At 34.4% G+C, this 12,873-nt stretch overlaps 1 protein-coding gene and 1 long non-coding RNA gene across 2 annotated transcripts; both read left to right on the top strand.

The window, feature by feature from the left end:
* Window positions 1–3,009: 3,009 nt before the first annotated feature.
* LOC112093067 lies at window positions 3,010–4,206 on the top strand. Its single transcript, XR_002902900.1, has 3 exons — window positions 3,010–3,094; window positions 3,220–3,347; window positions 3,706–4,206. It is a non-coding gene; the product is annotated as an uncharacterized LOC112093067 (long non-coding RNA).
* Window positions 4,207–11,356: 7,150 nt separating this feature from the next.
* LOC21406077 lies at window positions 11,357–12,668 on the top strand. The gene is made up of 6 exons (XM_024170725.1): window positions 11,357–11,549; window positions 11,677–11,758; window positions 11,841–11,904; window positions 12,010–12,156; window positions 12,285–12,345; window positions 12,442–12,668. Exons 1-6 carry the CDS (start codon window positions 11,357–11,359, stop codon window positions 12,585–12,587), a joined length of 693 nt encoding a protein of 230 aa, XP_024026493.1. The 3' UTR covers window positions 12,588–12,668.
* Window positions 12,669–12,873: the final 205 nt, after the last annotated feature.

The following is a 12,873-nucleotide window of genomic DNA, read 5'->3' on the forward strand; positions in this document are numbered from 1 at the left end:
ATTTATAGATAATAAAAATAACTAAAGAAACTTAAGGCTTTTTTAAGCAAATGATAATGAACAAATAGCTAAGCAATATTTAACCACAAGAGTGTCAACCTCCATTCTTGCTAGTATTGCAATTGAATGGTAAAAACAAATAGAACGGTAAAAATGGCAAATGATCAAACAATTTAAGCTGCAACTAAATAACATAGGCATATCATAACATGGTTTGTAAAAATGTTGATCAGGTCATTGGTTAAGCATATGTGTTCTATTTAGCTAAGCTTATTGGAAATCGAATGAATTGAAATAAGATAGATTAGAAATGAATATACAGATTTGGAATACGAACTATCACCACCGCCTTGTTTTAGGAATGTTTACTCTTGTTTTTTGCTCTTCATATTCTCTATTTGGGATTTTCCGATCTCTTTATGATATTTAATTTTGTTGTGATTTTTGTCCGTATGCTAATATGATGGTATAATTTGGTTATATGCTATTTTTGTGCGTGTGTTTTTGTTTTTGTTTTTTTTTGTTCTTTTTTTTGTTCTTTTCTTTTTTTTTTTTTTTTCAATTTCACGAGTTAATTTAGCGTAATAAGGGTACTAACCTAGTAGATTACTCCTGCGACAACACTCAAGACAACCAATTATGTGTGTTGATTTTCTGAGTTACTATAATAAATTATCAATTGTAATCTAAGAATTGCAAATTCCATAAAGCTATATGGTATGGTTCTCAATCAAGTTTTCCCAACATTCCCAACCTCAATATCCTAGAACTGCAAATTCCATAAAGCTCTAACGAACTCAAGAAGAGAAAGCATACGATCATGTTGAGTGGGAGTTTCTAGATTTCGTTATGGAGAAAAAAGGTTTTGGAGGTAGGTGGAGAAATGATCAAAGGATGTTGTTGGTAAAAATCCACAGTGTACGGGTCGAACATGAATCAAACGAATCACAGGGGTGTGTTTATATCTCTATATAACTCAAACCCCAAGTTTATTGCCTTAATGGTCAGATATCATATTTCACTTTTCAGTTCTTCATACAATATCTCAAACATGTAAATAATGGCCATTCATTCACAAGAATCAGATCTAAGACAACAAATTGATATGATGAAAATCAATCACACATTCATTCAAATAATCAATCAAAGAATCCCAATTTAATTCCACATACTAATAATAAAGATCATGTCTAACTATCTAAAAATCGTGAATAATAAATAAAACAGAAAAATAAAAACTAGGTTTTCAAATTCCAAGAAGAAGGATGAAAAATTAGTCATGTTCTTCTCTCTAACGGTTTTTTTTTAATTTCTTAATGTCTTTCATTTTTTTTTAATTTCATTAACATTGGCAGTTGCATTTCAGATGGTTGGTTCCTAATCTTGACCATTTCTTTTCCGTTTTCCCTGTTTCTTCAATGGCAGCATTACTAACGGAGCCTATGCCCAGATGAACCAAAACACCAGAAACAATTCATATACATTACAGTGAACCGAAACTGCAAAATTTGTCCTATAATCTCAGCTTTTGCACAACTGTTTCTCATCAAGATATTCAGCAATAAAGATCAACATAAGGAAAAGGGTAATGCAGCGATTAGCAATTTCAAGGAACTCAACAAAACTCCAACAGATTTGGAGTATTCTGGAAAAATAAATTTACGAGATCAAATGGCAGATTTTGTACAAAATTTTGTACAAAATCTGGAAACCCAAATCGACATTCGAAACCACCAACACTAAATCAACATTCAAAACCCAAATTTCATCAAGCCATACACCAAATCGACATTAAAAAAAAAAGTTCAATCGAGCACTTACAAATGTAGAGATTGCGAGCTTCAACCAGATCCGCCGGTCCTAGCCAGCGATGAACAGAGATTTTGGGGACTCCACCGCCGACAATCGAAGGAGATAAACGGAGAGAGGGAGTCCGAGAGAGAGAAGAAAAATAAACTGAGGGAGAGAGCTTTGGCTGAGAGAGCGAAGGTTGAGGCTGAGGGAGGGTGAGGCGAGAGAGCACGAGAGGAGGCTGAGAGGCTGAGGCAAGAGAAGCGAAGGTTGAGAGGCTGAGAGTTTTAGGGGGAGGGGCTGAGGAGAAGTGTGCACGAGGACGATGGAGAGATCGGGTTATTTTGGGAATAACCAATATTTCATTAATGGCTCCGTTTAGCTTCCCGCAGAATCTGAAATCAGAAGCAGCAAATGAGCTACTCTGATTTCAGATGAAAAATAGCTTCTAGATTTTTTAAGAATCTATTTTTATGTGTTTACCAAACACATTTCAAACTTTAGCTGAAAAAAAAGTGCTTTTAGCTTCCCAAAAGCATTACCAAACAGAGCCAATAATAACTTCTCAAGAAAAGACGAATCACAAATCAGAAGTTCCGAGGGAAAAAAAATACAACCGAAATAAAAAAAATGCACATGTATGTGATGACGGCAAACAAAACCACCAAAATAGGTACTAAAAGTAAAAACGACCAAATTTTAAAGATTATTTATCAAAATTAACTTTTAATTTTGTATTGATTTAGCTTTTAAATTTTAGATTTTCAAATTTTGATCTCTCATTTTTATAAATTTTATCAAAGATTTAATACTTAATTAATAAAAAAATTTAAACTAAAATAAAATAAAAACTCAAAAATCATGAGAAATTTTAAAAGTCAAAAGTCAAGAATCAAATTAAATTAATGTGAAATCTCAAGAATCATATGCGAAATTAGGTCCCGTTCACTTCACCAATTCGAGTTTAGAATTCGAGTTTTGTTACAGTAAAAAGCTCTCACAAACAATCACATCTAACTTTTTTACTACAGTAAAAAACTCTCACATAAAATCACATCTCAACTCGAATTACAAACTCGAATCAGCGAAGTGAACGGAACCTTAACCTCTCTCCTTATGTTTGTGGGACCCACTACACAGCCGTACCCCATTTCCTCAGCCCTAAATCTAAACTCAACTCAACCCGCCGCAGCTTCTCTCACAACCCCCTCTCTCTCCTTCCATCAAACTTAGATGGGTTTCTACCCCCCTCTCTCTCTACCTTGCCCATATCCGTCGCGTTTGTTTTTTTCCTTGGTGTGAGGTACAGATTTCGTTTGATCTGCAGGCTATTTTTTATGTTATTTATCATTATTACAATTATTTTTTTGTTTCTAAGATTTTCTACGAATTTTTTTAACCCTTAAAATCTCTCTATTCCAAATGCAGCACTTGTTTCGGTTTGGTCTTTATTAAAACTCTGATGGAGGCTGCATTCCTCGTAGACGATGATGAATATGAAGACAGACAAATGGATTTGTCTGCCAAGACTTGTCTTCAAATTCCACTACAAATAGGTATGTCATGCTTTGAAAATGTTTCATCGTTATTTTTCTTTTTTTCACATTACTCAACAATTTTTTCAGAAAATGGAATCCATCTCTTAATAACGTTTCTACCACTTTATTCTTTTTTTGGGCCCCTTTTTTGGTTCCAAAACAGTAGAAAATTGTGCGTGTATATATGTGTGTGTGTGCACCTTCATGCTTTCTATTTTTTCTTTTTTTATTCCTGATAAGCTGGGCCTATTCAGAACATTCGTGATTGTCCTTAGCACTCTATCATTGTCCCTTTTAAAGTTTCATACTTGAGTAATAACCGGATCTTGAGGAACAGTAGTAATTTGAGTGTGAGGGGTTTCTCCAACAATGGTAGGAGTGACCGGCGTGTGAGGAGCTTCCCCAACAATGGAAGGAGCAACCGGATCTCGAGGAGTGATCCTAAACACCGAGCGAATGCCCCTTTAGTACGTTAGTAGGGTACGCTCACGTACAATGGCAGGAGCAACCGGCTTGTGAGGAGCTTCTCCAACAATGGAAGGAGCAACCGGATCTCGAGGAGTGATTCTAAACACCGAACTGACAAAAACAACTGGATCTAGAGGAGTTTAGTAATTAACAGAAGCAACTGGATCTAGAGGAGTGATTTTTTAGTAATTGACAGAAACAATTGGATCTTGAGGACTGTGAGGAGCAACCGGATCATGATCAACTTCACCATCACCTGTCCTAACAAAGTCTCCTACTCCAAAATAAAAATAAAAAATATTTTTTAAAGCATGTAATGTAATAAGCAATAATAAAACTGTTACAAATGGATTCTTAAGTGTTTACCTTGTATTATTAAATATTGTCATCGATTTGTCCAACTCTCAAAGAAGCGCGCATATTTTTTGTGAGTGCGTCAATCCTTATTTTTATTAACACTTAGGTTAATTAATCTGATTGGCCGCACGGGAGCAAATTCGGGAACTTGTGCCTCATTAAGGCCTAATTGCCTTGGGCTCTTTTCAGGCATATGTTATGCTACGGTTACAAAGCAAATGTAGGGAACTCGAGCAAACCTCATATCAAGTTGTTCCCTATCTTCTTCTCCAATTCATTCATTAATTCTCGTATGCGGTTCCCATTCAATCTACAAATATCATTATTGAAGAATTAGAACACTCTTCAAAAGAAACAACAAAAGTATAAAGGAAAGCAAAACGAAAAAACTTACATCATCTTCAACAATAGAATCTAACATGGCCACATATTCATGGGCCTTTTTCAAACTGCGGTTGTTCATCGACGCTTTATTAACACTCCTAATCCATCCCAAAAAAGTGGAAACTCTACTGGTCTTATTGTATTTTGATGTTCAAGCGTATATTTTTGGATTGGCTTAAACCTTTCAAAAGTAAAAACTTGTAAAAGTAAAGAAGTTATAGAGAAAAATAACAATAAAGAAGAACAAACAAAATAAAATAAGTGATAAATGAAATAAATCTTACCATTAATATAAATGCGAATCTACTCACAGCTGAGAGATTTTTTTTCCAATGAAGCAATTAGGTTGGCGAAGGTTGCACAACCCCAAGCGTATTTATTTACATATTCTAAATTAAGAAGTCAAAGATACATGGGAGAAACCCTATTTTGAGAAGAAAGATTTACAATAATACTTCATACTATATACAATAAATAAGCTTTTGTATATCTAATTACAGTTGCGTCATTAGAATCCAATGGGAGATTCTGATAATGCTCTCTAAGACGGACAAATCTTATTTGTTTACTTTTACCCCTGACTAACAACTCTATCTCCCGTATCTCAGGGCCTAAATGTTCTTTTATAAGATTATTAATATTAGCAGTTTCATATTCTGAAACTGGAAATTCATCGATCGGTAGTCCCGTGATGTAAAAACATCTTCTAAACCTAAATAAATTCTATGATTATTAATACAAAAACAATGTTCTTCACGGTCATAAAAATGACAAAGTGCATTTACTAATTGTACACTTTGTTTCACCTCCGCAGCACTTGCTGTATTTTTTATGTCTAAGAACCACTTAAAACAAGTGGTTCTCACTTTCTCCGCCACTCTGGGATGGACATCCCAATCCATGATTGCATTGAGATCTTGGGCAACGACCCAGTTTTTTATGTTTGCCACTACTGATGTATCTAACACACAAGAATGGAGAAAAAAAATCAGCATAATCACCACAATTTCACTATCACGAGCATAAAAATTTGGAATCAAACAACCAGGTTTGAACATGAACTCACAACAGAGACACATTAATATGTTGAAACTGGCTTAAAATTAATAGTGTTAAGAAAATCGAAGACCATCTTGATACCTTTAATAATATCATAATTAGATAGCTTCCAAAAAAAAAAAAATGAAAACACTAGAATTGAAAATCAAACTTAAGAAAATAAAAAATACTGCAATTAAATAACAGTAAACACAAAAATAACAGAAATTACTCTTCAAACCTATATATAGAATTTGAGCATCATCGATGAATTCAGCTTGTGAGCGCAAAGGCGATGCTTTTCCAGCGTATGGGCACTAGTTTTTCTGCCAATCAATGATTGACTGGATTCAATCAGTGCAATCAGTCAATCAATGATTGACTGTATTTTAGTTTCTAGATAGCTTCTAATTATGATGGTGCATAAAAGTACATAAAGATAAATGTTATTCATCCCCAAAAACAAAAAAGAAATACAATAAAAAGGTAAAATAGCTAAATGAGTAAGTGAACCACTAAACTTCAAATTAGTTTTCACGTATCACCAGAAACTGGGTTACAGGTTTATAACTGGGTTAATGGATAATTAAAAAAAATAAATAAGTGAACGAGTGCTGAAATGAAAAGTACCAAAATGGCCACGGGGTGCACATGTCTTATTGGGTTAAAGAATTAAAGAATTAAAGAATTAAAAAAATAGACTTGCCCCTAAAATTCGCGAAAGTTACCTTCTAAGCGAGGGTTGTAAAGAATCTGTGAGCGAGCGTTAAGAAATCTGAGCGAGAGCGAGGTTGTGAGGTTTGGAAAGAAATATGAGCGAGAAACTATTGGGTTTCTCTTCTGAGCGAGTGTTGAGAAATTTGAGCGAGAGCGAGAAATCTAAGCGAGAGCGAGGTTTGGAGAGAAATATGAGCGAGAGACCGGCAATGGGTTTCTACAAAATTTTAAGTTTTGGTTCTAGCTATGGAGTTGGAGGGAAAGTCTAGCACTGTAAAAACTTTTGGTTAAAGTAAAGCGTGTTCACATTTATAATAACTGAATTACTTACCAAGTAATCTAAATAAAGACATATTTATTTAATAAAATAAAACGTGGGTTATTTTTTTAAAACATAGTGCAGAATTGAACTATTTTGCTAAATTACCCGTATTAATTTTTATATCTATATATAATTACCTAATATTTATTATTTAACATGTGCTTTTTGCTACTTATAAAAATATATATTATTTGAAATTGCATCGTACTCTCTTAAAATATGGTTTTGTTGACTGTCTGTATTTCATAATTTAACTTCACATTGTAAACATAAAGATCAAGGAACAAAAATACTAAAAACCTTTTAAAGTTATTTATTAAAATTTTGACAGTGCAATCAATCAATTAATATAAACTAATACAAGCAGTTGAATTTGTATGATCAAAAGCACATCAGTTGAATCTCTCTCTCAAGTATGTTCTGTCTACATATACATATATCGTGTGTGTATATACATACACAATATGTGTATTCAATGTCGTTTTTTACTTTCTATGTTTCATTTTCTCTCTTTCTACTTTTTTGAGAAAATTTCTCTTTATCCAAACAGCTCAACTTTGTTATTCTGATTTTAATAACTCAAAAAAAAAAAAAGTTGTTTAATTCTGATTGTAATAACAAAAAAAAAAGTTGTTTAAACGACATGAGTAGTTGTTTAAACGACATGTAGTTTATAATGCACTTGTAACTTATACCTGTAAAGAATGTTGAAATTTCATCTAGTTTATAAATGCATACTTAACACACGCCTGTAAAATTATACAGAAAACCTCGACTTATCACTCACTCTATTGACATTTATCATAATGTTCCCAACATCTCCTTGATATTCGCATGTTTTTATAACATAAATTATGAGCCACGTGCATCGCACGCGCGTGCAATACAAAATGCCCAGTCTCGGAGGCAAGTCCAAGCGCTCATCAAATGCTCTCCCTCCACCAAATTTTCCCTTCAATCAGGTCTTCGAGTAAACTAGAATGTCGTCAATGAAGACTATCACAAACTGGTCCAGATACGGTCGGTCGGGGTATTGCATGAAAGCGGTATGGGCATTTGTCAACTCAAAAGGCATTATTAGAAATTCAATGAAGGCTATCACAAACTGGTCTAGATACGGCCAGAAGACTCGGTTTATCAAATCCATGAAAGCGGTAGGAGCATTTGTCAACCCAAAAGGCATTACTAGAAATTCAAAATGCCCATACTGAGTTCTGAAGTTTGTTTTCGGAATATCCTCCTCCCTAATCTTCAACTGATGGTACCTGGATCTCAAGTGATTTTAGAGTAATATCGTGATTCTCCCAACTGATCGAACAACTCATCGGTCCTTGGCAATGGGTACTTATTTTTCACGATAACTCTATTCAACTATCAGTAGTCGATACACAACCGAAGAGATCCATCGTGCTTCTTCGCGAATAGAGCAGGTGCACCCCACGGGGAAGTACTGTTCCTAATACATCCCTTTTCCGCTAACTCACCAAGTTGCTTCTTTAACTTTTTCATCTCTGCAGGCGCCATTTAGTACGGAGCAATAGATTGGCGTCGTCCCCGGAAGCAAATCGATACAAGAGTCTAAATCCTTCCCTCTAAACAATCAAGTTTAATTATATACAATTGTACCATACTAGTGTGCCTTAACTTAGAAATGAAAGTTTATAAACAAACTTTTTAATCAATTCATGATTTTTGAGAATTGGGATTCAACCAAGATAAATGAAATGGAAATGAAGATTAACGTGGTTAATCCACTCACTTTAAGTTCCCAAATGAAATTAGGTTGGGTCTAATGTAAAACATACAAAAATTTTCTTGTTAAACATATTCTAATCGTTTTTTTTTTTTTGAAATTTTATAGAATTCTATTCATTTTTTTATAGGTGTCAAAATTCTACTCATTTTTTATAGTTTTGTCAAATGAAATTTCCCTTTAACACCTCAATAAAAAAAAAAATGTTGCCAGCTGGTCCACACAAATTTCCTCAGCTGGTCTTCTAAACAAAATTTCTGTCTCGTACACTTTCAAACAAGATTATCATATAGTATTGGAGTCGATCTTCCCACAACTTATTGTAAGCAGTGTAACTTTCATTGTAATTTCTCCAATCCTTAGTTTTGTGTTGGCTTTGTTGGATTGGCTTCTTACGTATAACATGAGGCAAAACACATTAATATGAATAAAATGGGCCATGACCACTAAATAGAGTCAGGCCCCGTTCATTTCGCTGATTCGAGTTTTTCTACAGTAAAAAGCTCTCACAAACAATTACATCTAACTTTTTTACTACAGTAAAAACTCTCACATAAAGTCACATCTCAACTCGAATTAAAAACTCGAATCAGCGAATTAAACGAGCCCTCAATTTCGACGGACATAATTAAAAATGGTGTTCGTCACATTTTATAAAAACGATGCTCGAGTTAATCACAAATAGGCACCTTTTTGCTTTAAAATAAAATTGTCCATTACCCAAAATTAAACAGGATCATCTCTATGGTAGATCGTGTATAAATTACGGTAGTCCCTTTCTAAACAAAAGCACTCCTGCGCTATTGAGACTTTTCCCGCGTCTATGCTTGAATTGGAAAGCGCCCTTGCGCTATCCAATCGAAAGGGCACGGAAACTTCCGTATTAGAGGCCCTTTCAACATGCTTTACAGCTATAAGGTATGTAAAACCAGTCGCCGCTCCGAAGTTCGTCCCCTCTCTCTCCATCGAAGAAACCCGTCGTCCCCAGTCTCCGTCTCCGAAAACCCAAGTAATATTAGGTTTCAATTTCAGAAATCAATGACAAAATTTGCTACGTTGCTTGTTCATTGCCTGAAATTAGGTGTATTCTTGTTAGATTATTAACAATTCTGTTGTAAATGAAAGTTCAAGATCTCATTCTGAGCATTCTCTAGAAAGTTTACAATTCTGTTTCAGTGTTTTAATCAATGATTGAGTCAAGCTAAATTGCAGTTTTTTGTAATTTTTTTGTCAATCACATCTATGTGTTGTCCTTATTTTGGTTAGCATTAAGTAGATAATTTTGACCTGTAAACGATGATGCTCATATGCTCCACATGCTTTACAGCTTTACTACAAGTACGTTTTGTCAAGGGATTCTAATGAATGCTATCTATGTTGGCAGACAATGGGACTCCTACCGAAAGTTTTGGAAAGTGGAATGCACTTAAACAATTTTCTCTCTTGGAAGGTCGATCCAAGAGTGGCTTTGTTAGTGGAGAAGACTTGTTTTAGGTCATTTTTCCATTTGAAAGAGTGCATTTCTCATGAAAATAAATCGTTAAGACAAAATTTGCGGTTTTTGATTGCATTAGTTCTTAAATACGATGTTGAGAGCTCGTGTTTTTCATTTACTAGTGAAGAAGAGGTTTTCTATCTTGACATTGGCCTTGAGAATATATTGTACATAACAGGGTTTCCAATTGATGGGAGCAAGTGTCAGGAAAAGAGTATAAAAGCAGTATTGGAGTAATAAGAGAACATTTAAATTTAGAAGAGTCCGAAGCTAGAGCGCTGCTCCAAATTAAAAATGGAAAGGAAACATTTATGATTGATGTAAACAAATTGAAGGGTAAATTTGAAAAAGTCCCTGAAGATGCCAATGAATAAAAAATAGAGGCGTTTGCGAAGGCTTACCTACTGTATTTGTTGGGACAAGTAATTTTGGCCAATAGTTCAAGGACCATAGCGCCAATGTATTTACCACTTCTAAATTTGGAGGAAATAGATGACTATGTTTGGGGGGCCGCAACACTTGGAACCCTCAAATGTGCAATGAGAAATGCGGTGGAAGGTTGTGAGAGCGAAAAATCCAAGATGTTGGAAGGTTTTTCTTTAGCTCTAATGGTAAGGTCTTTACATAGTAATAAGAATTACTCATTTCAATTGATAGTATATTTATTATGTTCATATATGATTTGCATTTTCTTTTGTAGGTATTTGCATTAGAGCGATTTCCATCTTTCTGAGGATTGGTTCCTAAGCCAACCGAGTTTCCATAAATTTTAGGATGGATGAAAACGATAAAAGAAAAATCAACTAAGAATGAACCCTCTGTTGCCGAATTCATCCCTTTCTTCTCTCAGATAAAGGTGGACGATGTAAGTTCCTCCTTTTTTGTATTCCTTGCCTCTCTCTTTTTTTTTTCCTCCTTGGCTGAAAATAGTGTCGATGAAATGGAAATAGAACTAACTACTTTGCTATATTTTTAAATTGGTACAGATTGATTGGCTGCCATATTGTGAGCCCAACCGTATGGTTACGTTACCTGCAAAACACTGTTCTCAACTATAGATCAAATATGCTCGTGTGCCATGCATTTGTTTTCAACACATAGCATACTACCGTGCAGATTTATGCCATTGACAGTTGGATTTGGAGAGAAAGGATAAAGTAAAATTAAAAAGTACAACTAATGTGAAGTTAATGAGCTTGAGCAGGCATAAGGATAAAGATTGGAGAACGCATACAAATGGGTATACTAAGGCCAATACGGAGTGGAAAGATAGAAATAAATATCTAGTTAAAAAAGGTGTTGATGTTGGGCAGCTTTTAAATTATAGTGATGATGACCTAGCTCCAGATTTTGACCACTATGATGTTAAACAGGTATGTGCCCTTTTCTTGCTTTCATGTTGTAAAGAATGCGAATGCCCTTTTCTTTTGTTCATTTCTCTTTCTTGGTGTAATGGATGCGAATCTTGCATGCTAACCTGACCGTCGCTTCAAATGAAGAATCGAGGGAAAAAGAGGAAATTTGGAACTAGTGTCAACATAGAAGAGAATGAGAGTGAATGTTATGCTAAGAAAGGGCAGAAGAAGCTCCTTATCCTTGACATGAATGGAATTTTGGTCCACATTGTTCGTTGCTATATTACTTCTCATTTTGCTCAATTTGATAAAGAGTTTAAGGATAAAAAGGGTGAAATTGATATTTCAATTTTCTTTGCAATCATTATTATGATAATATCTAATAATATACTTTTGTTGCTATTTATTTATTTTTTTAAGGTCTCATACATTAATAGGACTTTATTATTTCTTTTCAGTTTACAAGAGGCCACATTGTGACGAATTTCTAGAGTTTTGCCTCCAGAAATTTGATGTTGCTATATGGTCATCAAGAACTAAGTAATACTCAACTCAAGAGCTTTTTTCATTTTATATACGTAAAATATGTGCACTTTTATATATTATGTACTTCATTTTGCAGGAATAATTTGCAAATGGTGGTTGATATGTTTCATGATCTTCAAACCAAGTTGATTTTTTGTTGGGTAAATTTTTCTGAACCATCTTAAGGAATTTTCTTTGACTATCCCTATCTCTTTTTGGTTTTTTGGGCAAATTTTTGTTCTGATTTGTTTACATGATTTCTCTAGAGCCAGGAGGAATGCAAAAACATTTCAAGAATTGGAAAACCAGTATTCATCAAGCAACTTGCGAAAGTGTGGGAAAAATACGCACAATATAATGAAACCAACACATTGCTTGTGGACGATAGTCCATATAAAGCGATCTGCAACCCGGTGAGTTTTGTTTTTAATTCACATTTTGTGAGCCATACATGGTGAAGCGATGCTTACCACAATTAAAAAAAAAAACATATAGATGCTTATAACAACTTTAATGATGATTGTTGTGATTGATTATTTAGGCCAACACTGGAATCTTTCCTTTGAGTTGTGACTGTGCAAGATTTGATGACAACTCACTTGGTTAGTTATTGATAATGGAGTTAAAATACTTGGTTTGTTATGGAATTAAAATATTTTGGCTTAAATCATTCTTGGTGCCTTGTTGTTTTACTACAGGACTTGGAGGCGACATTCAAATGTATCTAGATCGCTTAGCAATGACAAACAATGTGCAAGAGTTTGTAAAAAAGAATCCATTTGGTAAACTCCCCATTACACAGACTCATGTGGAATGGAACCACTATCAGGATCTTTTGAAGTAGTATACAGAGGAGAAGGCGGTTGAGACACTAAATGTTATCACCTCTGCTCAGCCAATGCAAACTACCCTCAATCATGCATACATCCACAAAATCTGTTGAAAAGGATATTGGTGCTAATTATGATGAATGTATTATTTTGTTCTTTGACATCTCTGAAAAAGCTAATCTACAAGAACAATATACCAATTACCCAAAATTAAACAGCGTCTACTATCTGGTAGACTGTATAAATTACGGTAACCCTTGTAAAACTTTAGGTTGACCCCGTTTAACTTTGGTAGTTATG

This window comes from Morus notabilis, unplaced genomic scaffold, assembly GCF_000414095.1.
Source record: "Morus notabilis unplaced genomic scaffold, ASM41409v2 Scaffold69, whole genome shotgun sequence".
In the NCBI taxonomy this organism is placed as follows: Eukaryota; Viridiplantae; Streptophyta; class Magnoliopsida; order Rosales; family Moraceae; genus Morus; species Morus notabilis.